We start from the raw sequence: 27,666 nt of genomic DNA on the forward strand, positions 1-27,666 counted from the left end.
ATTATTCCAATGGCGTATATAAAGATAAAAGTAATGATCCCTGAAAGTGCAAATTGTTTATTCTGTTAAGACACCAATTTACAGACAATAATTTACAGGCAAATAGTAATCTTCTTTTAGGTGGAAGAGCACTACATATCCTACGTACTTGATTAGTGAGGCAATCCTCTACTATCTTTGGAAGATAATAGATTGAATAGATCATTCCTGGGAAATATGAGGTAATGCTAAAATAATGGTTGTTTAAATTTGCATTACAAACAACTCTAATCAAGCTCATCTCAGAGAATATAACTATTCTACTAAGGCAATAGTTCCGACCTTGAGAGTGCTACAAAGGGCCTGCTGCACTCTTACAAGGTGAACAAAAACATTGAAGTTTTATTCATGTTCCATAAATTGTGGTTCATGAATAAAGAAACCCAAAGAACCTTGGATGCTAGGAATAAAAAATATAGAAATCGCTGGAAAAACTCAGCTGGTCTGGCAGCAACTGTGGAGAGAAAGCAGAGTTGATGTTCTGAGTCCACTGGCTCTTCATCAGAACTGTGTGCGACAAAGCAACACAAGAGGCTGTGTCAGTGCAAAACAATGAAAAGCAAGAAGACAGGAACCAATTCAATTCACAGCGTTTTGCCTAATATTGGCCAACAGAATCCACTGTTTCATTTACATGTAGTCTGCATATCTATAAACTCTTGTTTTGTCTTCCACTTTTTCACAATATAACAGAATTTCATGGAAGGATATGATCACAGGGATAAACCATTAGACAACTTGTTTTATGAACAAGTATTATTTCTCTATTCTATCTGGTTTCCTTTGCTGTGTTTTGACTTTTTACACAAATCCAGCTGCTGATGCCCACATCCACCATGATTGAGAGGACTTCTACTGTAGTGGTAAGATTAATTACTATGGATTCAGATGGAAGACTATTTCTTTCTGTGATATCTCTTACCCAGTCACCACTGCCTCTGTGACCTCAGTAATATCTGTATTGCTGGCATCTGTCACTTGGTCGTTACATTATCAAGTACCAGTTGCCAATGTGTGTGCCAACTCCAAGATCACCCTGCTGTGGACTACTATATAAATCTGTACGTGAGCTTGTGTAAGCATTGTTCAGAACTCAGAATGAGCTGGGGGTAGCAGGCAAAGACCTGTGAACATCTATGTAAATATGGCCATAACATGCTAAAGATGATCTGAATCCTTCATTGGTATTAAGATCCTCAAAGTCATCAAAAGGCAAGAGATGATAGATGATCCCAGTGCAATTACTTCCTGTATCATAGAGTTCATAAGATGTGGAAATTTGTTGAGTTGAAATATATCTTACAGGTAACCATATATCAGAGAACTCCTTCAAGCAAAGAACACCCTCCCTTATTGCAAATTAACTGCTATGTTTCCTTATACAGTGATTACACTTCAAATGTTGGCTATATTTCACTTCTCACAGCCGTGAGAATGCCTCATCTTTCACTTCGAGACCCTCCAACTCCATGGTATCAACGTGGACTTCACCAGTTTCCTCATTTCCCCTCCCCCTACCTTACTCTTGTGTCAACCTTCCAGCTCAGCACCGTCCTCATGACCTGTCCCACCTGTCAATCTTCCATCCCACCTATTCGCTCCCCCCTCCTCTCTGACCTATCACCTTTACCCCCCACCTCCATCCACCTATTGCACTCTCAGCTACCTTCTCCCCAACTCCACCCCCCTCCCATGTATCTCTCCATCCTGAAGCTCACAGCCTCATTCCTGGTGAAGGGCTTTTGACTGAAACATCGATTTTCCTGCTCCTTGGATGCTGCCCGACCTGCTGTGCTTTTCCAGCACCACTCTAATGTTACCTTACCCCCAGCATCTGCAGTACCCACCTCCACCTGTATTTCATTTTGGACCATGGTGCAACCTTAAAAGGTGCTATAAAATACAATGCAGCTAAAGCTAGAGATGGCAGAGACAAGTGCTTCATTTGCCTGATCATATTATTTATGCACTTTAATTGTCTCTTTGTTCGTATTTCCTCAGACTTGTACATATAACTTTGTCAGAATTCCCACTCATGCATACAAATGTGGTCTCCATTACTCTTGTGATGAAGTTATGGAGATGGAATGGAAACAAAACTTGTTCAAGGTGAGAGGGGGGAGATGAGGAGTGAAGTGCAGGAAAAATGCTTCGCCTAGAGGGTGGTGGATGCCTGGAATGGACTGCCAATCAAGGTGTTGGAAGCAGGCATGTTAGCAAAATTTAAGGTGCATTTTGAAAGACACATGAACAGGAGGCAAACAGAGGGATAGAAACTGGGTATGGCAATAAATAGTGATTCTAAATAAGGACTAGAATCAAAATGTGTGGCGCTAGAAAAGCACATCTGGTAAAGCAGCAAATGAGGAGCAGGAGAGTCAACATTTCGAGCATAAACTCTTCATCAAGAATATGGGGGTCCCAAGGGGGCTGAAAGATAAACTGGAGGGTGGTGGGCTAGGAATGCAATAGGTAGATGAAGGTGGGGCGTGATGGTGATAGGTCAGACCAGAGGGTGGAACGGATAGGTGTGAAGGAAGATGGACAGGTAGGATAGTTCAAGAGGGCAGACCTGAGTTGGAGGGTTGGATATCAGATAAGGTGGGGGGAGGGGAGATGAGGAAACTGGTGAAATCAATATTGATTCCGTGTGGTTGGAGGGTCCCAAAATGGAAGACGAAGTGTTCTTCCTCCATTTGTCAGCTAGCTAGGATTTGACAGTGGAGGAGGCCCAGGACTTGGATGTCCTTGGCGGAGTGGGAGGGGGAGTTGAAGTGATTAGCCACAGGGCAGTGGGGTTGTTCAGTGCGTGTGTCCCACAGATGTTCTCTGAAACGCTCCGCAAGTTGGCGTCCTGTCTCCCCAAATTAGAGGAGACCACATTGAGAGCAACAAACACAGTCGATGAGATATTTGGAGGAGCAGGAAAATCTCTGCCACATGTGGAAGGATCTTTTGGGTCCTTGGATGGAGGTGAGGGGGGGGGGGGGGGGGGGAGGTGTGGGCGCAGTGGCAAGGGACAGTGCCGGGAATGGAGGATGGGTTGGTGGTGGGCGTGGATCAAATGAGGGAGTCACGGAGGGAATGGTCTTTGCGGAATGTGCTGGGGAGGGAAATATATCTCTGGTAGTAGGGTCTGACTGTGAATGGCGGAAATGGCAGAGGATGATGCGTTGTATCTGGAGGGTGGTGGTGTGGAAGGTGAGGATTGGGAGAGGTGTTCTGACCTTATTGCAGTTTGAGGAGTAGGGCTCAAGGGCAGTGGTGCGGGAAGTGGAGGAGATGCACTGGAGTCGTTCTTCTAAATAAAGACTAGGAATTGGAATCGGCTTGGTGGGCCAAAGGGCCTGTTCCTGTGTTGAATTGTATTGTATCATAAAACTATCACAGCCATATTAATATAATGGTCACACTTATTAACATCCTTTGTTGAGGTTATATGGTTACTTGTTCACTTCTTTCCATGTCTAGAATGTCGTGGTCACTGTAATTATATTGTCTACCATTTGCTGGTGCACTGTGTGTCTGGTTAGCAGATTCCATCAATACCACAAAGCTTCTTTTCAAAGCTCGACTGTATCTATTCTTCTGATGTGCACATAGTCAGTTTTGATTATTCCATTGTGGTTTGTACTGCCACAGCTTGCACACTAATAACCTTCCTAAATGGATTGTAAAATAATGACATTATTTGCTTGGCTGCTTAAACACTGTAAACTGTTCATTATTGCAACTAGTCATTCTTGATTTTTCAGTCAGCCACAGGAAAAAAACTGTATTCAAATTAATAACTTATTCAGAAACACTTACACCCTTAAGAACAGGTCATCATTTACCTGCAAAAAAAAGTCAGTTTTGGATGATTCTTCATTCGTAATGATTAAGTTATGGTGGAATTTGACCAGCTTTGGGACTGATACAAAGTAGGCACTGCTGGCAAGACCAGTTCACAGGGTAGTTCAGAGTCAATCACATTTCTATGGGTCTGGAGTTACATGTAGGCCTGATAAGGTAAGGTTGGCAGATTACCTTCTCGAAAAGTTATTAGTGAACTTAATGGGTTTTTATAACAATTATGTTGTATGGTCACCAAGGTCACCTTTGCAGATATTAGTTCTTTTAAATTCAAATTTACTTATTCAATTAATTCAATTTCACAGATACTGGGTAAGATTTAAACTCATCATCTTCAGATTTTTAGCTTAGACTTTAGGATATGTTACATAATAATTGTGGTGATAATTAATACTTTCGTATTGTGCATGGTCAGATGTTGAATTACTTTAATGTTGCATTTATGTGCCAAAAATTTTAGATTTAAAGTTCACCAATATTGACTCAGCTTTTAATCTTTTCTAGAATCAATACTATGCCTTATGGAGAAGAAACTGGAAGCTTCAAGGTTTATGTATTATCTATAACGTAAAGTAATTCCTGATCAATATCATACCATTTTGGAAAGGTATTGAATTGAGGCAATAGTTTTACCATAACAAGGAAAGGAGACCATTGTGGCTGCCTGTTGTCATATATCTTCCTGTGGTTAACACAAAATATCATTCTCAGAAAATTGGAAGCAAATCAGCTACCCAAGAGGCAGGCCAAGCAGGCAAGCAGAGGGAGTAAAGAAAGTGTATTCATGTTACTGATATATAAAGGACAAGGAGGCACCACAGTCTGCTATTAGAACTGATGCAATTGGTCTTCTCAAAATAGATAATGTTCAAATTCAAAAGGCACATGGTCCAACCGCACGCATTGACAAAAACAGAAATTGCAGGTGAAACTCAGCAAGTCTGGCAGGATCTGTGGTGAGAGAAAGTCTAGTGACTCTTCATCAGAATTCTGACTCTGCTTTCTCTCCCCACAGATGTTGCCAGACATATTAGTCTCACCAGCAATTTCTGTTTAGGTTTGAGACCTCCAGCACCTGCAGACTTACTGGCTGAACTGCGAATTCAGAAATCAGCTGACCATTAAGAAAATAAATTGTTTGCAACTCTTGTCTATTTGGATAGTCAACTGTAAAATCATGACATAGACAAACAAAATAAGCAAATGCCAATTACAATAAATCCAAGCCTGTTTTAAAAAGTTAAATATTCAGAATAAGTTAACTAAACTTCTGAAAAGATATCAGTATCCAACATGATGGTCTGGAATACAAGGTAAGTATAAGGTTGAACATTTTATTGTTATAGGTACAGGTACAGATACCATTTATCCTAAATTTTCACAATGTGACTTTCCTGTTATACTGCTTCCTGGCTCTAAACTTTTATCATAAAGGTGAAATTCTCCATGGCACTGATTACATTTTTGTGAAATTCCTAAACTCAATAGGAGCACTTTAAAAACTCAAGGGATGCTCAAAATTATGCAGCTGGTCTAACATGGATTTTAGAGGCATGCACTGCAGAAGGAGGTAATCCAGCCCTTTGAGTAATCACTTTGAGAAGTAATCATACAGAGTCCCGCATTCGTGCTTTTTTGATAGTAACCCTGAATTTACTAATCTCTCAGTACTTGCCCAATTCACCTTTAAAGTTATTCATGGAATTAGCTTCCACCACTTTTTTTAGACAAAGTGTTTCAGATCTGATAACTTTGACTGAAAAAAAACTGAACTCCCATTGTTCTTTTGACAATGATTTTAAACCTATGACTTCTGATTATTGACTCAATAACCAAACTCCTTCTAAAGTATCAATGCAACTTGGATTTTGCAGAATCTGTAATGATGGAAATAATCAGAAGGCACTTGATGGCAGTACAATCAGACCAATTGTGATGTTGTGAAATTATGTCAGTATTCATACAGTAAAACAGAGTCTCAAAATTTATAACAGCATTGCACATGATGAGAATTAAAGGATAAATGACACTTCTCATGATTACTGCAAAGAACTAAGGATTCCTACAGATTTCCAATGTTTATATTGATGTAGTGATGATGCAAAATGAAGACTCCTAGCTCAGTTATTAGATTTCATGTTAACTTTGACAGCCATCAAAATTTGGATTTTGTCAATATTTTTTAATTATGTTTTATATTTTAGAGGCTATTTATTTATTTCTTGGAATTTGATTGATACTTGGATATTTGAAGACCATCCATATCTTCCTCGGTATAATGCATGCCAAATTTTAATTACATAACTAATCACTCATTCATAGCAGAGTAAAACCATGCCATTTGTAGGGGCTGTGTTCACGCAAAATCTTGCAAACGGCAAATTCATGAACAGCCAACATATGATAATGGGCGCAAATTTGATAGTTTCCAAACGTCAAACATTATGGTGCATAAACAACACTGTGGAAGATAAAATCCAATAAAATTTGCTTAAGGCAATATGTTTGTTGAACATAACGATGTTCTCTTGGAGAAATAGCACAAAAATATAGTGATGCATTGTACTATTTACCACTACAGCTGCATATAGCACACCTATAAGCATGAATCACAAATTATGATAATATGGGCCCAAGTGCAACATGGCACTTAACACATTAGCGTGCATGCTCCACTCCCAGAGAGACAATACTCCACCATTATGTCAGTGTCTAAGAGCCTACACTTTGCATTGGGAGGTTCTGTTATTAAAATACCCTTAGACAGCACTTTTTGTTCAAAAGTCTCATAGATGAGCAAATGTTGAAATGATAATGGGTTATGTGACGCATGTAATGTTTTGCACTGATATGTGAATTCATGAATGGAAGGTGTGAATGACAAGACTTCACAGCATTTTACAAATACTGGAACTTCAATATGAGTAACACTCTGTGACATTGGTGAGTGCTGTACGTAAGCAACTAAATAATTACCAATTTTACAAAGGACTGTAGGCATTTTTCTTTATTACAGAGAGACAATTCATTTTTATATAGATTGCAAAATATGTTCAGAATTAGAAATCTGATATAATTACCTTCTAATTTTTCATCTTTGATATTCTTCAAGAGAACAAGTATAGTTGCATAACAAGCTCAAATATATTTCCAAAATTCCTTAATTCTTTGCGCTCTTCAGAAATAAATATTATCAAGTTAGAGAGGTTTTGCATTACACAGGGTCAGCCTACTTTGAAATAACAACCAACCCATCAATTAGATTCAGCTTATTGGCCAGAAAACTGCTACGCATGCTGAAGCTTTTTGTGGTCTAATTGTTTACCATAGTGTCTACAGAAATATTGGTTCCCACTAAACAATCCTAGATTCTGAATCACATATACAATCCCTGACTGGCTTCTGGTTACATGGATACCCTATATTTTGTCCAAACAGTTGGTAAACTTGTGGTCTTTTTGCAATGCATTATGGAACAAAAGAAATGGACACTGATACAATAAACTGGCAAATTTGAGTCAAATGCATGAAGTCAGCAAATACTTTAAGAGGAAATGTGTTTATTCATGTTTGTGAATAAGTACTTAATTTCTGGAATTGTTTAGGTCACTAGTATGTTTTCATCCCATGAAAGCACATTTGCTGAAATATCAATGTTTAATAGAACACTGGCCTCGGAAACTATTCAGACGCCATTAGGCATGCGGCTGATGCAGTTGCCACCCCCACGCTGATTGATTATGTCACTTCCGCCCCCCATCATGGCCACTCCCACAACCACTTCCAGACTTCACAATTCCTCATGCATCACACGTGACATCACTTCTGCCCCTCACATCATCGTTGATGCCACACGCTCAGTGACTTCTGCCACCCCTACTGCTGTAGTCACCACCACTTCCGACTCCACCAGCGCCATTCACCTGCATTCTGCTGACATGCCCCCCACACACCCTACTGTCACTATCCCCACCTCCCGAGGGGAACACTACCCCTGCTCATGGCTCCACCCCCATTCCCCCACCATCACACCCACTCCAGTTACAGTTTCCGCCCCCACTCCCAGCTCCACACCCACACCAGATCCCAACTCCCAGCCCTGCTGAGCTTTCACTATCCCTCCAGACCTCCCCCTCACTGAGGACGAACGATCAGTCCTCAGCAAAGGACTCACCTTCATTCCCCTCCGTCCATGTATCAACGAATTTAATACATGCCGTGACGTCGAACAATTCTTCCGTCACCTCTGCTTCCAAGCTTACTTTCACAATCAGGATTCCCGCCCACCTTCCGAGGACCCCTTCGCCCACCTCCAACACACTGCATCCACTTGGACACCCTGCGCAGGCCTATTACCTGCCCTCGACTTCTTCATTTCCAACTGCTGCCAGGACGTTAACCGCCTCAACCTGTCAACACCCCTCCCCCACTCTAACCTCTCACCCTCACAATGCGCAGCCCTCCAATCCCTCTGCTCCAATCCCAACCTCACCATCAAGCCAGTGGATAAAGGGGGTGCAGTGGTAGCCTGGTGCACTGACCTCTACACCGCTGAAGCCAAATGCCAATTCGAGGACACCTCTTCCTACTACCCCCTTGACCATGATCCCACCCCCCATCACCAAACCATCATCTCCCAGGCCATACAGAACCTCAGGAGATCTCCCACCCACAGTTTCCAACATCATTGTCTGGGAACCCCGCACTGCCCAGTTCTATCTCCTTCCCAAGATCCACAAGCCTGACCACCCTGGTCGATCCATTGTCTCAGCATGCTTCTGCCCCACTGCACTCATCTCTACCTACCTCGACACTGTCCTATCCCCCTTAGTCCAGGAACTCCCCACATATGTTCGAGACACCACCCACACCCTCCACTTCCTCCAAGACTTCCATTTCCCCGGCCCCCAACGCCTCATCTTCACTATGGATATCCAATCCCTCTACACCTCAATCCACCATGACCAGGGCCTCCAAGCCCTCCATTTCTTCCTCTCCACACGTCCCCAACAGTACCCTTCCACCGACACTCTCATACCGAACAGGTCCTCACCCTTAACCATTTCTTCTTTGAATCCTCCCACTTCCTCCAGACCAAAGGGGTAGCCATGGGCACACATATGGGCCCCAGCTCTGCCTGTCCCTTTGTTGGCTACGTAGAACAGTTGATCTTCCGTAATTACACCGGCACCACTCCCCACCTCTTCCTCCGCTACATTGATGACTACATTGGCGCCACCTCGTGCTCCAGAGAGGAAGTTGAGCAATTCATCAACTTCACCAACACCCTGACCTTAAATTTACCTGGACCATCTCTGACATCTCCCTACCCTTCCTGGACCTCTCCATCTCCATTAATGACGACTGACTTGACACTGACATTTTTACAAACGACTCTCACAGCTACCTGGATTACACCTCTTCCCACCCTACCTCTTGCAAAAATGCCATTCCGTATTCCCAATTCCTTCGCCTCCACCGTATCTGCTCCCAGGTGGACCAGTTCCACCACAGAACACACCAGATGGCCTCCTTCTTTAGAGACCACAATTTCCCTTCCCACGTGGTTAAAGATGTCCTCCAACGCATCTCGTCCACATCCCGCACCTCCGCCCTCAGACCCCACCCCTCCAACCGTAACAAGGACAGAATGCCCCTGCTGCTCACCTTCCACCCTACCAACCTTCGTATAAACCAAATCATCCACCGACATTTCCGCCACCTCCAAAAAGACCCCACCACCAGAGATATATTTCCCTCTCCACCCCTTTCCACCTTCTGCAAAGACTGTTCCCTCTGTGACTACCAGGTCAGGTCCACGCACCCCTACAATTCTCCCTCCCATCCTGGCACTTTCCTCTGCCACCGCAGGAACTGTAAAACCTGCGCCCATACCTCCTCCCTCACCTCTATCCAAGGCCCTAAAGGAGCCTTCCACATCCATCAAAGCTTTACCTGCAAGTCCACTAATATCATTTATTGTATCCGTTGCTCCCAATGCAGTCTCCTCTACAATGGGGAGACTGGGCGTCTCCTAGCGCTTTAGGGAACATCTCCGGGACACCCGCACCAATCAACCACACCGCCCCGTGGCCCAACATTTCCACTCCCCCTCCCACTCTGCCGAGGACATGGAGATCCTGGGCCTCCTTCACAGCCACTCCCTCACCACCAGACGCCTGGAGGAAGAACGCCTCATCTTCCGCCTCGGAACACTTCAACCCCAGGGCATCAATGTGGACTTCAACAGTTTCCTCATTTCCCCTTCCCCCACCTCACCCTAGTTCCAAACTTCCAGCTCAGCACTGTCCCCATGACTTGTCCAGATTTGTCCTACCTGCCTATCTCCTTTTCCACCTATCCACTCCACCCTCTCCTCCCTGACCTATTACCTTCATCCCCTCCCCCACTCACCCATTGTACTCTATGCTACTTTCTCCCCACCCCCACCCTCCTCTAGCTTATCTCTCCACGCTTCAGGCTCACTGCCTTTATTCCTGATGAAGGGCTTTTGCCCGAAACGTCGATTTCGCTGCTCCTTGGATGCTGCCTGAACTGCTGGGCTCTTCCAGCACTACTAATCCACATTCAGTCAACAACAGATCTTCTGTTGATCAGTGAATTTTATTTCTGAAGAATTTCAAGAATCAGGGATATTGGTAAATAAATTGGACCTTTCTCCTTTTTCACTGATGACAATAAGTTGGAAACTGAGTACGTAATAATAATTAAAATTTTACATGTGCTTGTACTTACTCTTTAACACCCTATATTCGTCCAGACTGAACATCTAAATTAGTTACATTCTGTATTTTTTATACAATTCTCAATAGTCATCATAGATGTCTCTTTTTCTGATGACATATTAACTGTTATTTTCAGTGTCAAAAAGCAGCCTAGCTTCTTGTGCTGTTAGATGGATCAGTACCTCTTCAATAAAAAGAACTTGGAAAGGATTTTACTGGCACATAGTTTTTTTAATACCTTGTTAAAAATGTAAAATGGTCTCATTTTTATTTGTCCTTATGATAGATCATATGGTGTCTAATAAAATGTTTTTATTTAGTCACAAAAGCAAATTGGAGAAAGTGGGCTAGGTTGTCTCCCGAACTATAATATGCCTTCCTTCACAAAAAGCTGAACCAAGTATGACCACTATGTTTTTAAAGTACCTTTGAGCAGTGTGATTAGTCAAGCATTCACTTCTCAGTGTCATGGCACTGCAATCCACTGGCACTGCCACCTTTGAGAATGGAACCTTTACCACATTATACATAATAAGGTGAAGTACACGAACGTTCTCTGCAGCTGTAGGGGTTGTCAGCATGCAAAAGCTGACAGGTACCCACAGAGCAGTGTGACTGGCCTGTCATTCCTTAGCAATTCCTCCTCTTTCATTCATCATATATTAGCTTGAAGAATTACTGGTAAACATTCTTCTACTAACAAAGCAACCCAGAGCAAAAGATTTGCATATATAATTTCAGCTCACAAAAACTTAAGTATCAGTAAGTAAACCCTAGGACATAATTACAAGAGTCTGTTAGACAGGCCTTTCACCTGCAGACCCATTGAAATTTCCTTGCAGTCAGCTTTCCAAGTTCAGAATGGGAATTTGCATGCCCATGGAGCAGAAAATCATCCAGTGCCTTTTGCTCTATCTTTTCCACTTGCTTTAAAATAGTCTTTCACTCACACATCCCATGCTATAAAATGGTGTTCAAGCCTAATGTATATCCAAAAGAACTGATTCAAGAAATAGAATCAGCCATCCATCGAGCTTGCTCTACCATTCAATAGAATCATGGCTGATCCAACATTCCTCATTTCTACTTTCCTGAATTTTCCCCATAACCCTTCATTCCTTTAATGATACAGAATCTATATACCTCAGCCTTATTATATACAGGGACTGTGCCCATGCAGTTCTCTGTGCCAAGGAGTTCCAAAGACTCACAACTCTCTGAGGGAAAAACATTCCTCCTTATCTTAGTCTTGGATTTGCCCTGTTAGTAGCCTAGTATGGTGTATTAAGAAGACAAGAAATGATCTTATAGTCTTCTTCCCCTTCATAAATACTGGTGTAATAAATACATTTGCCAGTATCAAACAAAAACAAGTCCAGTGTGTATATGCGATAGTATCATAAAAAATTATCCCTAGGTGCCATTTTAATTCTGGATCAATACATACAAACATGTCAGGTGATGTTAGCATTATAACCATGCCGTATCCTGGTTCAGTTAGCAAAAATGAGAATTAAGAACAGCTGGTGAAGTAAAGATCGACAAATGTTTCAAGTAATTTTTTTCAATGAAATCATACTTTCCCACTAGTAATGGAATATTGAGTGTGTTATGCTAAACTTTTTTATTGGAATTATTTCTCCTTTCCAACATATATTCCACATTCCCAATTTTAAAATAAACTGTCATAAGCACCGAGTATGTAATTTTTGTTCTCCAGCAATGTAGCTTTTTTTGCTTTACCATTTGCAAAGCTGTTGTCAATTGATTTATATCATAATGTTGTACAATTCTTACCTTCTCAGTTTGATCATAAAAAGAAGTCGTTGTAGAATAGGAATCTTCTGACCTTGGGGATGAGCTTGGAGGTGAGAATGATGAACTCTCTGTGGTCAGCTCGATTAGTTGTTCAGTAACTCCTCCTGGATAAAATGTCACTACATTTAGAAATCAGACCTGAAGTGACACGGTATTTTATAGAAATGTATTTCTAGGACAACTAAATGCTAAAATTCAAAGATGCACAATGCAGGTGGGAAAACTAAATCCCAGAATCTGCAACCACTCACATTGTCTATTACCTACACTGCAGTCTTCTTAAAGAGAGAGGATGGTAGTTGGTGTCGAGATGGTAATGCAGGGGTGCAGGGTGGGGGAGGAGGGGTGGTGGTGGATGGAGATTAAGACCAGCATGGTAGGGAGAACAAGCTCCGTGTGGGAGAGAGATGAAGCCCAGTGTGGGAGAGAGATGGGACCTAGCATGGGAGAGAGATGGAGCCCAGTGTGGGAGACAGATTGAGCCCAGTGTGGGAGAGGGAGATGAGCTCAGTGTGGGAAAGAGATGGAGTCCAGCGGGGAGAGAGATGGAGCCCAGCATGGGAGAGAAATTGAGCCCAACGCAGGAGACAGATTGAGCCCAGTATGGGAGAAAGGTGGAGCCAGGTGTGGGAGAGAGATGGAGCCCAGTGTGGGAGAGAGATGAAGCCCAGTGTGGGATAGAGATGGAGCCCAGCATGGGAGAGAGATGGAGCCCAGTGTGGGAGACAGATTGAGCCCAGTGTGGGAGAGGGAGATGAGCTCAGTGTGGGAAAGAGATGGAGTCCAGCGGGGAAGAGAGATGGAGCCCAGCATGGGAGAGAAATTGAGCCCAACGCAGGAGACAGATTGAGCCCAGTATGGGAGAAAGGTGGAGCCAGGTGTGGGAGAGAGATGGAGCCCAGTGTGGGAGAGAGATGGAGCCCAGTGTGGGAGAGAGATGGAGCCCAGTCTGGGAAAGAGATTGAGCCCTTGTATGGAGAGCCCAGTGTGCAGTGACTGTGTGCACATGGCTAAAGATGGGCTGTAATTTGGAACTTTAAAATTTACTTTTCATTTTATCTGAAAAGAATTGTAATGTTAAACTTTTAACTTATTTCTTTATTTCTCGACTTTTTACCAAAGATGTTGAACCCTGCTACCTTGTATCTAAGATGCATTGTGAATGGCAACATTGCAAACTTTTCGCTGTACTCCTATATACCTGTACTTGCGTACATGTGACAATAACAGCTAATTCTAATTCTAATTCTAAAATACTTTCAGATGACACTGCTCTGAAGAGCCACCATCACTGCATGAAATGCTTACCCTTTCATACATTCAGTGTATCAGGCTGTGAATATCAGTATCAGAGTGACTGTTCCAATCCAAATGAAAACCTACTGAGAATGCTAACAATTGTATGAGTGTGAATTTTAACTTCTGGGCAACATTAATATGTTGTTGACAACTTTGCCACCCAAAATGGACATGAAGTCAATCAGAAGTTGCAGAAGTTTGGGTACCACAAAGCATTCTATGAATTTGAGTGTGGGTTGAGAGTCTGGGGTGAGGAAGACTTACAAAGGCCACACCTGCTCCTCCTGACTCCACAAGTAAATCATATGTATGAAAAAGACTCTTTGGATTATCAGATCTGATTGGAATCTCCTGGTATAGCCAGCCCAGCTTTCTTCTGGCATGGAGCTGCTATTGATACAATAGGGCCATCATTTGCTTAAACGTGTGGAATTCCTGCTGACGTCAGTCAAGTGTCTCATAATGCCTGAAAAATTAGGTATTTTCAAACTGTATCAGAGTGGAAATGGTGTAATTGGTCTACCTGCCACATTTTACACATCTTTTCCAGCCAGATTCCCCCTAGCTGCCACAGCTTTCACTTTTCAATGAGCTGTCCAGGACTGCTATTCAGTCTGAAGTCAAGCAGAATGCTTTGGATGGAAAAGAATTTTGTTTTATTTTCCAAAGAGTTGGCACAAAATTTGTCTTTTAAGCTCAAAATATATTCTACATAAATATCATGCGTTAACTTACGTGTGCTATTATTGCCCCACGTCACTTCATTTGCTCGAAATAAGTCTGGATCCTCCTTTAAAGGATTGGCTTGCAAAGCTAATGTGTGCAAGGTAAGGAAAAACACGAATCTTCAGTTTGGTGATTCACAATCATTTCCAACATATTTAATATACCAAATAAAGCCCAAGTTAATACAAGGCGTGCTACAGCAGTATGGTAAACAGCACCAGCAGATCTGACATGGTTTTACAATAACATATATCAATGGACAAAGTTAAAAATCATACAACACCAGGTTATAGTCAAACAGTTTATTTGGAAGCACTACATTTTAGAGCGCTGCTCCTCCATTGAGTGTTTTTTGTGAAGAAGCAGCACTCTGAAAGCTAGTGCTTCCAAATAAATCTGTAGGACTATAACCTGGTGTTGTGTGATTTCTAACATTGTACACCCAGCCCAACACCAGCATCTCCAAGTCATATATCTATGTCATTGATTTGTATGTAAGTTAGTTCACTGAGTTGAAGCTATGAAGCTGATTTGTCAGTAAATAGCTTTTCCATTAGAAAATGGCTGATTTGAGAAACATAAATGTCATGTTGAATAGGCTGTGTCTGACACTGAACTGCAAAGAAGCTACAGAAAGATATTTCAACATCAAACACTGCTGGATATTCGCTATATGAAAGCAAGCTTTTCTTTCATGGACTAATCTGCACCACAATTACAGCTTTTGTTGCCATTCTGAAACATAAGAAAATATCAGAGATCAAAGCTGCTAAATTCACACATTGCAAGGTGAATTTCCTCAGGGGCACGTTTTATCAGATATAACACCGAAGATAAGTTTCAGAGAGTTAAACAATTGGCAGTCTTGAACATTCATCCATTCTGAGCACGTTCGTGAGCAGGCGTGAGGCCCAATTGTATTTGTAAGACATCCTGTGTGGTTGAAATGTTGTTTTTCTTTTGAAGAAGTTCACTTTTGCAAACTTCACAGCAGTGATGTGAAAACAAAATATTTTGAATGCTGGAAATTTGGTATGAAAACAAAACAAAAATGCTGGAAATACTCAATGGTTCTGGCAGAATTTGTGAAGAGAGAGAAAATGTGTTAATGGTGCAGCTTGCCAGCCTTTTGACAAAACTGGAGACTCTTTAAATTTATAACTTTCAAATGTATATTCAGCTCTTTTTTGAAACCATGTATGGAATCTATGAGCTGCCTCCACCACTCTCCCAGGCAGCATATTACATATTCTGAAAACTTTGAGTGAAAAAATTCTCATCTCATTCTAGCTCCCTTGCTAGACCTTGAAATTGAGATCCCTAGTTACTGACACACCTACCAGTGGAAACAGAATATCCTCTCTTCACTCTTAAAAAGAAGTTCATAGTTTTGAACACCTAATAATGTCACCCGTTAATCTTCTCTGCACCAAGGAGAATAAGCTCAATATCTCCAATCTTGCCTTGTATTTGAAATTGCTCATTCCTGGTATCATTCCAGTAAATCTCTTTTGCATGCACTGGGGCTTTAACATCCTTTGGAGAAACTGAGGATTGCAGATGCTGGAGTTCAGAGTCAGGGGTATGGTGCTGGAGGGGTGCGGTGGGTTGGGTGGCATCCAGGGGAGTGGGGAGGGGGCGGTTCAGTGTTTCACACATGGGCCCTTCACCAGGAATCATTCCTGGTAGGGGGCTTGTGCCTGTGGCATTGTTTTTCCTGTTCCTCGGGTGCTGCCTGGCCTGCTGTACTTTTCCAGCATCACACTCTCAACTTTAACATCCTTATTTTATTTAAGTGCCCAGAACTGAACACAATACTCCAAACAGGATTTGACCAATGATTTGTAGAGATGCAGCACCACTTCCTCACTTTAATACTGTATGCTTCGTTTTAGGATCCTATAAGCTTTCTAAGCAAGTATATGGGTCAAATGCTGGCAAATGGGACAAGATTAATTTACGATGTGGAGGTGCCGGTGATGGACTGGGGTGGACAAAGTTGAAAGTCACACAACATCAGGATACAGTCCAACAGGTTTATGTGGAAGTACTTCCAAATAAACCTTTTACACTATGGCTTGGTGTTTGTGACTTTTAGCTAGACTAATTTAGGTTGGGATGGACAGGTAGGACTGGAGGGTCTGATGTGCAGCTCAACTTCCCTGACCACCTTCAGAGAATTATGCGTGTAAGCTCAGAGTTCCTGTACTCCTTATTCGATCCAGAGTTGTACCATTGAGCACATATCATCTGTGTTTCTCCTACCAAGATGCAATATCTTACATTTCTCTGCATTGAAATTTATCTGCAAAGCGTCTGCAATTTGGCCAGTTTTGTCAATGGCCCTCTGAAGTCACTCAGCATTATCTTCACAATTCACTATTCACCCTAGGTTAGTATCATCTGCAAATTTAGGGACTTTTGTCCTCAAACATCCATCTCCAAATCATTTATAAAACTCAAAACAAGCCTCTCAACATCTAAACCTAGGAAAGACTTTCAACTCATCTCCAATCTGAGAAATGCTCACATACAAACTGTTTCCCACCTTTTAACCAACTTCTAATCCATACTGCCACAGACACATCAATCCTAAACAGTATTAATTTGTTAACCAACCTGCCATATGGCACAGTGTCTGATGCTTTCTGAATGTCCAAATATAGAACATCGACAGCACTGCCCTCATCCTACCTCATCAAGGAACTCAAATCAATTTCCACACTTGACCTGCCCTTGAAAAAGCCATGTTGACTGTCAAAAATTAACTTATTTTTCATGAAGTTTATATATTATTTTTTATATAAAGTTATCCTGCACACATTGAAGGAATGTCTCCCTTTCCGTGCCTCACACTCTAACCTTTTCTTAATTTACACTAGGGTAATGGAAATTACCAACTATCAGAACCCTATTTTTTCATCAGATTTTCATAATCTGCCTTCAGATGATCTCTTTTATTTCTTCCCCACTGGTTGAAGGTCAATAATAAATTCCCCTCAAGGTCACTGGTCCCTTAATGTTTTTCACTTCCATGATTCTAATTCAGGGAATGCATCCTGTTCATGGGCAATAATACTGTTTTTACTAAATGCCACATAACCTGAAATATCAAACATCCAATTCTGTCTGGCTTGAGCCACATATCTGTCAATGCTACTGTGTTATATCCCTCCAAGAGCAATTTCTGCTACTAGTTCTCCAATTTTATTCATGATACTCTGTGTATTTATATCCATACAATTTAACCCTGTCCTTATTTCATCCTTGCCCATTGGAGGGCACCCATTTCCTTGTTCACTGTCAACAACCAAGCTTTCCCTCATTTCTTTTTCTCATTCCCCATCTCTCTTTCACCTTCTCTGGTATTTCCAGAATTAGGTTCATTAGTCAACCCACCCCATTGTCTTACAAGTTTAAATCCACTCCTACTGCACTATGTACTCCCTCAGGTTGGAGATTAGTTCCATCCTGCTCAGGCAAAGCCCAACCCTTCTGAAAAGCTTTCTCCTTTCCCAAAAGTGACCCCAATGTCCCAAAAATTTGAACCCTTCCCTTCTACACCATCTCTCAAGCCATGATTTACCTTCCTGATATGCTTTCACATAAATAGTGCAACTTATATCACAGGTAGTATTTCTAAGATTACTACTCTATAGATCCTGTGTTTCAACCTACTCGATAACTCCTGAAACCGATCGTGCAAGTCCTCCATGCTACCCATCTCTACATTATTAGTACCCATGTGAACCAGAATCACTGGTTGTTCACCCTCACTTTCCAGACATTTATCCAGCAACTTAGTTTTGTCCCAAGCCCTTGCACTTGAGACAAAAGACTGTACAAGAGTCACAATCTTGGTTGCAAATTAGACGGTCTTATCCCTTGACCTATTGAGTCACCCACTACTACAACCTTTCTAATCTGCCTACCAGCATCTCTCTCTTCCCAGAATAACCTTGGGTAGCAGCTTCCCTCGAGTCATCCACCTTCAATTAAGAAGCGTAGCTCACTAAGTAAGCATCTAAAATTTCATACCTGTAAGAGCTCCAAGGAGTACTGAATTTCCTGGACTTGCTGTCTCCTTTTCTTTTGGCAAATGATCACACTCTCATCTGCCATCTCTGTACTCCTCTTTGTCTATCTGTCATGCAAATCCTCCCCCAGTCTCTGGTATGGCTAATCCAGAAACCTCTGTCCTTGAGTAGGGTACATTGAGAAAAGTCACTGCTCTGAATCAACCACATATTTTTCAAAGAGTGCTACCCTTTGTCACTTCATACAAATGTGGAATCCTGGATGTCTTGTGGATTGAAAATCCCCTACAGTTTACCAGCCAAACATCATCATCAGCTTTTCCCGAGGTCCTACCATCTTTACAGGTCAAGATGAGGCATACTGCTTAAGCTCTGTTGTTTCGAAGCCACAAATAAATCTTCAATCAGCTCCTTTTGTTTTGGTTCAAGGAGGATGGAGAGAGGAAAACACAAGTCATGTATTATTTGGGGCTTGACCAAGTTAGCACTGCTGCCTAACAGTGCCAGGAATCCGGGTTTGATTCCAGTCTTGGGCAGCTATCTGTGTGGAGATTGCACATTCTCCCCTTTGTCTGCATGGGTTTCCTCTGGGTGCTCCAGTTTCCTCCCACAGTCTAAAAATGTGCAGGTTAAGTGAATTGGTCATGCTAAATTGCCCATAGTGTTCAGGGATGTGTAGGTTAGGTGCATTAGTCAGGGGTAAAGAGAAGATAATAGAGTAGAGGAATGGGTCTGAATAGGTTACTCTTCGAAGGGTCAGTGTGGACATGTTGGGCCAAATGGCCTGCTTCTACTGTAGGGATTCTATGATTCTATGTTAGAGATTCAACAAATTTTATGGAGGGGTAAAGCCAAGGAGGTATATAGGTGAGAGATTAAATGACAAAAAGCACAAAAGGAGGCGGTCACGGGATAAGTGAAAAAGCAAAGGATGGCTCCCAAGGAGATACCAACAGAAATTTTGGAAGGCAGTAATTGATTCTGATTTTTTCAGTTGAATGTTTTCCACAATCAATCTTTAGCTCCTTTGTTGTCTATTACCAGTTCCATTTACATTTCAGTACCATCTCTTTTGTCATTTCATCTCCCTTGCCTCTTTTAGACTTTCCCTTTTATTCTTCTTCACCACTCCCCATCTCTATATTTGTTTAAAATCTGTTACATCTCTGATATTTCCCATTTTGATGAAAGGGCATCAAGTTAAAATGTTAACTCTGTCTCTCCCCAGATAGTGTCATAGAGTCATAGAGATGTACGCCATGGAAACAGACCCTTAGGTCCAACCCGTCCATGCCGACCAGATATCCCAACCCAATCTTATCCCACCTGCCAGCGCCCGGTCCATATCCCTCCAAACCCTTCCTATTCATATACCCATCCAAATGCCTCTTAAATGTTGCAATTGTACCAGCCTCCACCACATTCTCTGGCAGCTCATTCCATACACGTACCACCCTCTGCATGAAAAAGTTGCCCCTCAGGTCTCTTTTATATCTTTCCCCTCTCATTCTAAACCTATGCCCTCTAGTTCTGGACTCCCCGACCCCAGGGAAATGACTTTGTCTATTTATCCTATCTATGCTCCTCATAATTTTGTAAACCTCTATAATGTCACCCCTCAGCCTCCAACGTTCTAGGGAAAACAGCCTCAGCCTGTTCAGCCTCTCCCTCCAATCCTGGTAACATCCTTGTAAATCTTTTCTGAACCATTTCAAGTTTCACAACATCTTTCCGATAGACCAGAATTGTCATCCCTGTTGAGTATTTAAGGCATTTTCTACTGCATTTCCACATTACTTGTTGCATGAGAGAAGAAAAATGAGGTATGGCGGGATACGAGGAAGTGAAAGTATAGCGATAACAAGGACAGATTGGAGAAACAGATGGTAGAGTATAAATTCATGGAAACTAAGGCAACTTGCAAGCTGTGTCAATTGCAGAGATCTCACAAAATGCACCTCAAGAACAGCAAAAAAAAATTTATTGTGAAGAACAAATCTATATGCTGAGGCAGAAGAGGGAATAATAGGAAATAACACACAAACTCAGACAGAGTTTACAAACAAGGGTGAGTATATACAAACAAGGAAATAAAAGGCAAAATGGAAAATGAGAACAAACCTAATGTGTAGATTTATTAAAATCTATTGCATCTCCAATGGTTTTATCAAATGCAGCTAAAATAAATATATTGCATTGATGCCAGTTACAGGAATGTTCCATGCCGAAAGGATGAATGGAATTTTTGCCTGCTGTTTGGACCTAACCATGAGCCTAGCTTATTTTTCTAGTTTGGGGTGGATTGAATATGCAGCGTAGGCATTTAGCTGTATCATGGTCACTCAGAGCATACCTACCTCTGCTGTCTCGAATTCTGCAGTAGAATGGGGGTGGACCATTTAAAGCAGTGTCTTGAAGACTTCAAAGAATTTTTTCATTGAGCACATTGAATTGGACTGATACCCTCAAGCACTGAATGTTTTGGGTCCTTATAGAGAGTGTGGTGACCAGTACTCTCTCGAACCAATAAAAAAAGTAAATCTTTTACTAAAACTCCCAATATCACAAAGTCCCATGGCAGTGGTGGTACAAAGCAGAAAATTGATACAGCTTTCATAGTTTTCTCAACTGCTACTTATTTGATCAGGGAGTAACTGGTCATGTTTACTGGTGGAGAAAAGGAAAAAATATTCACAGCAGCTGGAGCAACACAGCTATAGGTCTCCAGTCTTTTCTAACTCATTGGATTTTCTGCTACTTTATGGTGGGAAAATTATAATAAAGATTGCTAAACAAATTAAAAATATGATTGATGCTTTGCTCCTTAGGTGAATTCCAATGATTAGAATCTAAGTAATGATATAACACACTGATATTCAAATGATCCTATTGTGAATTATGTAACAAAGCTCCAAATTATGCTGAGTGTTACACATTAGCCCAAGTTGGCCTGAAAGTTTACAAATGGTGCAGTGGGTTCTTGTGACTGTATCCCCCACATCTGGGCCAGAAGGCCTAGGTTCAAGTTCAACCTGCTTCAGAGGCATTTCATACCACCTTTATACAGGTTGAACAGGAAAAAATATCCACAGACGGGATAGTTTTGGATTTCTGAGGCACTGGGACAAATTCTGAGACTGGCAGAGACTGCAGCGGTTTTAACTTAAATCATAATGGCAGTGCTCGCTTTAATTAGAAAATGCAAGAGGATTTAATCTGAGATTTTGCAAGTTTCAAGATCAATCTTTTTGGTGCAAGTGCACAAATTCACAGCTTTGTTTAGAAGAATCCCATACAGTGTGGAAACAGGACCTTTGGCCCGACCAACCCTCTGAAGAGTAACTCACCCAGACCCATTCCCTCTACCCTAGCACAACCAATTCACGTAACATGCACATCTTTGGACTGTGGGAGAAAACTGGAGCACCCAGAGGAAATCCACACAGACATGGGGAGAAAGTGCAAACTCTACATGGACAGTTGCCCAAGGCTGGAATCAAACCCAGGTCCCTGGTGCTGTGAAGCAGCATTGCTGACCACTAAGCCACCGTGCTGCCTCAATTTATTAAATTAAATTTCACAATATGCCATATGAACCAAATTCCTTTGAGCAACTGATCTAGCATCATAACCATTCTTGACCATACCCATTTTAGGAGAGAATAATGGTGGGTATGCAGTCAATGTCAGATAGGCACAAATCCTCCAGTCTCTGGATTGTCAGAAACCAAATGCTGATCCAAGATATTGTTGCAACATATGGGAAGTTATGACAGGCCGACCCCTTTGGGAATTATTGGGAAGTTTGAATTTCTGATTAGCAATTTCCTGCTCCCCAAGATTTTCTGTAAAAGTCTTTGAATTGGATTTACCTGGAATTAACCAGGAAAGGTTAGCCAGAAAAAACCTAGTCTGTGTCCTTGGTAACTATACAACTGAGACCCCAGTCACACACAATGACTACTTGATTCTCTCCTAACTCTCCTCAAACCCCTCAATTAACATCCTCCACTTGCCTGACTCAGCCCCATTTACTCTGAAAGCTTTCCACACTTGACTGCCCAATCCATCCAACTTTCTCCCCAACTAGATCTGACTGGCCTTGTCCTGACTCAACCTGACTAGCCCTGGTCCATTTAGCTACCCATTCAAGTACCATTTTACCCATCTGCCAACTCACCACTCTGCCCATCTTATATTTCACCTACCAAACACCTTACCCACTAACTTCCGCACCGCCTGACCCTCCTACCAACCTATCCATCTAGTACCCTACCCATCAATCCATTTACCTCACCCACCTATTCACCCTATCACTTTACCTATTCACTACTCATCCATCCAGCCTTGTTTACAATGAACTTTTAAATATACCTTATGATAATTAATGCCATTAAAAGAGGGTGTATCCTGTCTCACCTCAACTCTGCATTGCTGCAATGTATTGTTCCACTGCACACTATAGTCCATATTTCTGGCAAAGCCATGCTGGAAGGCCTGGCAGGTTATATGGAGCAAGTTTAAGAGCAGTGGCAATTCAACAATAAACATGAATAAAATGGGAAATAGTAGTACAGAAAGAGAATTAGTTGAACAAAAAGGGAGAAAAGTCCATGGTGAAGCTAATGATTCATAAATTGGCTGGCACTGTCTAGTAAGATGGGTCAGGTGTTGTGCATAATTTGTTTGCTCTTCTTCTCTCACACATACATTTCTGGATTTGCATAAATTGTTTGCATTTACATATCATACGCTCATGATGATGCTGAACATGATGGAATAACGAGCTGGGTTTTGGGGACTTCCATTAAGCCAAACTGAACAGAATTAGAACAAAGTTGCAATAATTGCAAAAAACAGTAGCTAGAATTCTGATGAAATGTCATCAACTTGAAATACTAACTCTATTTCTTCCTCCACAGTTGCTGCCAAACTTAATCTTTCAAATGTATGAAATAGAAGTGGACAATTCAGCCCCCCCCCCCCCCCCCCCCCCCCAGTCTGCTCCTTGATTTCCAACACTATTTGGTTTTATTTCAGATTTCCAGTAATTGTAGTATTTTGTTTTTGCACTAATGATCAAATCATATTCAGAATGCTGTGTACACTTGTGGGCCCCTTGTTAGTGGGGACATACATTAGTTTAGAGACAGTGTAATGAGATCTCTCAGGCAAATGCCAAGATTATGGGTTTTGACTTGTAAAGAAAACCCTAAGATAACTCAGACTATTTGCTTTTATAGGTTGCATGTGGATGAGATAGAGTTGTTCAAATCCTACAAGGAATTGACAAGAAAAACTGATTATTTTCATTGATAAATCAAGCATTGACAAGATTTGAAGATAAATGCGAGATACATAAAGGAAAAATCTGTAAAAAATTATCAGTCTGTGAGAATTACTGTAATGATCAATGATGCTAAACAAAAAATAACATCCAAAAGGTACTGGATAGTTAGTTTGAATGAACGAATTCAAATCAGAAACCAGAAAATCCCTCTCTCCTATATTTTGGAATGGGTATGGACCTTGTCTCCAGATATTTATAGATCAACTTCTTAGCTTTGTGGGAAGTAAACTGGCCCCACCTTACAGTAATTGCTGCATCCACAAGTGGATATATTGTAGGGTGCGATTCACACTTTGTCCACTAGGTGAACGCTTTGCTAACACAAAGTCAGCCTCCCTCTGACTATTTTTCAAATTAGGAGAGTACGGGGATTTGATTGTATTGTAAAGGTTCAATACTGACGTTCGTAAGGAAATTGAAAGCACAGAATGAAAACTTTGCAACCCAATTTCACACACGTCTGAAGCTAAATTCATTTTAAAAGATATGGGAAAACCTATTTGAGGGGTTGTAGCACTATTTAGATACAGTGCACTATATTCAAAGGAAATCAAATGTGGATGTGATTCCCAAACCTATTTGCACTAGCTTGTGCAGCTAACTTGCTGTGCATCATTGTGAAGGCGAAAGTAAAACTGTAGTTGTAAAAAAAATTAGTTAGCTTGGTATCGCAAGTAGCAATTGCAAGAGGAACAGTTTTAAGCATCATTGCTAATCTGAGGAGGCACTCACTATTTATTTTATTAGGTAAAAACAATGACTGCAGATGCTGGAAACCAGATTCTGGATCAGTGGTGCTGGAAGAGCACAGCAGTTCAGGCAGCATCCAACAAGCAGCGAAATCGACGTTTCGGGCAAACGCCCTTCATCTATTTATTTTATTCATTAACAGGATGTGGGCGTCTCTGGCTAGACGAACAATTATTGCATATTCCCCATTGTCCAGAGGGCAGTTACGGGTCTGAGTCACGTGTAAGCCAGACCAGGTAAGGATGGCAATTTCCTTACCTAAAGGAAATGGGTGAACCAGATAAGTTTTCTTTCCTGACATGGGATTTTTAATTCCAGATTTTTTTTCAATTCAGTTTCCACTATCTGCCGTGGCAGGATTACTTCCCATCCCGAGCAAGCCTCCTGTTAAGGATGGCATCTGGTTGAATATCACACCTTCAAACTGCTACTACAAAACTTCAAGCCCCTTAGCAACTCCCTCCCTACATCCAAAATCCACATCATTCTCTTATGACACAAGCTTGTGACCAATTCACCCTTTCCCCCCAAACATAGCAGAGTCACCCAGCAGTCCCAACATGCTGCTATTCTCATTGGTCATTCTTCCAGTAATTAAAAATCACCCAACATCAGATGATAGCCCAACAGATTTAGTTGGAAGCACTCGAATAAACCTGTTGGACTGTAACCTTGTGTTGTGCGATTTTTACCTTTGTCCACCCCAGTCCAACACCAGCATCTCCACATCATTCTCCGAGTCGGAAGGAGGGAGGCATTGATAGGGATGGGGCAGTCGAATGCTGAGGCAGTGGAGTGGGGACCCACTCTGCGCTTTGGATGAAGGCAGAGTGAACATCAGTGCAGCAGAGAAAGGGAAGCAATACGTGAACGATTACAGGAAGTCCAGGAGGAATGAGGCAAACCAAAGAAAGGAAATATATATTGTCAAGCAGGAGCAGGAAGGTGACCAAATGCTGTCCGAGCTCCGTGGGGCTCTCAACTCCTGCACCGTCCTCACTTTCACCACTGTTTCCTTTTTCAAAATCACAAATTCCTCTGGAGAAACACGTCGCCTTTTTATTTTTAGCTCCACACACACCTGTTGAAAGTTGACCCATTTCACTTTCCCTAGCAGCTAACCCGCTGAGGAGGCGCTGACATCCCTGTCTCCTGCAGCTGCAAGCGGTACGCGTTTGTCCGCATCCCCTACCCTTATCCCAAAATGATAGTGAAGGAACATTGAGGTCTTGTGGCGCAGGGGCAGTGACCCTACCTCTGGCCTGAGTTCAAGTCCCAGCTGCTTCAAAGGTGTGTAATAATATCTCCAAATTTAAAAACCAACGTGGATAATATTCGTTCTTTCAATTATGATACAGGGTAAATAGTGCTTTCCACCCAGCAGTAGGGATAATGGTCTTTAAGCGAATTATGACATTTATTTGTTTGGCATGGAAAAAAAATGTTCCCAGACAAATCAGCACTCCCCTGGTTTCTGAAGTTGAAGCAAACTATCAAACGAGTCAAGGCCTGTCTCAGAGTCATATCCTTCCTCTGCAACAGAGTTCTGGATTTCCAGATCATTCCGAAAAGGAAACCGCCACCCATCCTTTAATGTTCCAGCTCTCCGGGAGTTTCAAAGTGCACATTCTGCACTTTCTGGAAAGCGGGATCAACATTCCTGGCTGTGATTTCATTCCCCAGTCTTGTATACCCCTGTGGCCTCTAACCGCTAACACACTCTAGGCTGTGGTGAGGACACAATGGAGATGGAAATCTCTGTCTACACTCACTACCTTTCTTATATGAGATGAGTTCGGCCTTGGGATAGAACTTGTGCTTTTAAAACATCCTAATAGCGTTTCCAATGGGATTACTCGGAAAACGGTAACGAATCCCATATTTTAAGGTCAATGTGATGTTCAGATCCTAGCAGATAATAGGAGGTGCTCTCCCTCTGGTTGACCTGCGACTTCGGTTTTTACTGATTGGTAAACTCTAACCTTGCGTGTAATTATTTCTGGGTAGATTTCTCTTGTGTTTTAATCAATGAGAGATGTTTGTGTTTTATTGAGAGGGTTGCTTTAAAAAGTGAGCCTGTTTTCTGGTTAGTTAGCCCGGCGGATATGAGAAATGTGGCAAGTCGGCCCATCTACAGGCCCACTTCTCGGGATCTCTCACCTTGTGTTGGGCACAAGTTGAGTTTAACGGCCTCCCCGTGCTCCCCGCGCTCGTACATGAGCCAGCTGTCATAGTACTTCGTCTGGGCCGACACCACCGCCAAGTAGCCCCACTTCTTGAGGAACATTCTCGGATGGGCGAGCCCGAGGCTGCCCGGCAGCCCATCCTCGCACACCCAACGGGGCGCCCGGGCGCACTCCTGCAGCGCCAGGTTGCGGGACAGCCGCCGAGTCGTGTTGACCGTAGACAGGCACCGGTCTAGCTGCCAGAGGCGCAGTTTCCCCTGGCCCGTCCACTGCCACTGCTGCCACCGGCTGTTCAGTTTGCATGTGCCAACCAACACCTTCAGGTTGTTGCCCAGCAGGCACTGTTCCTTTCTAGCATGGAGGATCAGAAATCCGTCTGTGGGGAGAAGTACCAACACACATATACACAGACCAGTTAAAACACATGGTTACACTGTCAAAAATAAGACATCAAGGAAGGTCGCTCACTCCATTACACAGCTGCAATTCAACCTATATTTGGATGTTACATTGTTACAAATTGTATTTGACCATTGTTACAATCTGTCACTGGACATTACTTTGCTGTAATCTGTATTACAATCTGCATTTGGACATGATATTGTAACCATCTGTATGTGGACATTATTTGACAAACAAAGCCTTCACTGCACAGACGCAGGATCTTTGGCCAATTACATAAGAGAAACCTCTCCACAGCAGATCTATTACTCCAGCCTATATCGATACCATTCCGTTAAACTTCGATCCCGAATTGACAGAAAACACATGTCCCCCCCACTCCTCTATTTAACTTGGAATTGTGTGGAAACAATGGCACATCATTCAACTTCGCAAACAAGGTCAAAGACACTGGGATG

The 27,666-nt window shown here is 42.1% G+C and overlaps 1 protein-coding gene across 2 annotated transcripts in view; it reads right to left on the reverse strand.

The window, feature by feature from the left end:
• The window catches only part of ptprb (protein tyrosine phosphatase receptor type b), a 114,899-nt gene extending 87,884 nt beyond the window's left edge, over nucleotides 1–27,015 (reverse strand). For both annotated transcript variants that reach the window (XM_060839738.1, XM_060839742.1), the window contains exons 1-3: nucleotides 26,781–27,015; nucleotides 14,493–14,570; nucleotides 12,438–12,562 (exon numbers count right to left, since the gene is read on the reverse strand). In XM_060839738.1, coding sequence (XP_060695721.1) covers nucleotides 12,438–12,562; nucleotides 14,493–14,570; nucleotides 26,781–26,907 — 330 coding nt within the window. In that variant the 5' untranslated portion in view covers nucleotides 26,908–27,015. The remainder of the gene's footprint in view (nucleotides 1–12,437; nucleotides 12,563–14,492; nucleotides 14,571–26,780) is intronic.
• Nucleotides 27,016–27,666: the final 651 nt, after the last annotated feature.

Source organism: Hemiscyllium ocellatum, chromosome 19 (genome assembly GCF_020745735.1).
Source record: "Hemiscyllium ocellatum isolate sHemOce1 chromosome 19, sHemOce1.pat.X.cur, whole genome shotgun sequence".
NCBI classification, from domain to species: domain Eukaryota; kingdom Metazoa; phylum Chordata; class Chondrichthyes; order Orectolobiformes; family Hemiscylliidae; genus Hemiscyllium; species Hemiscyllium ocellatum.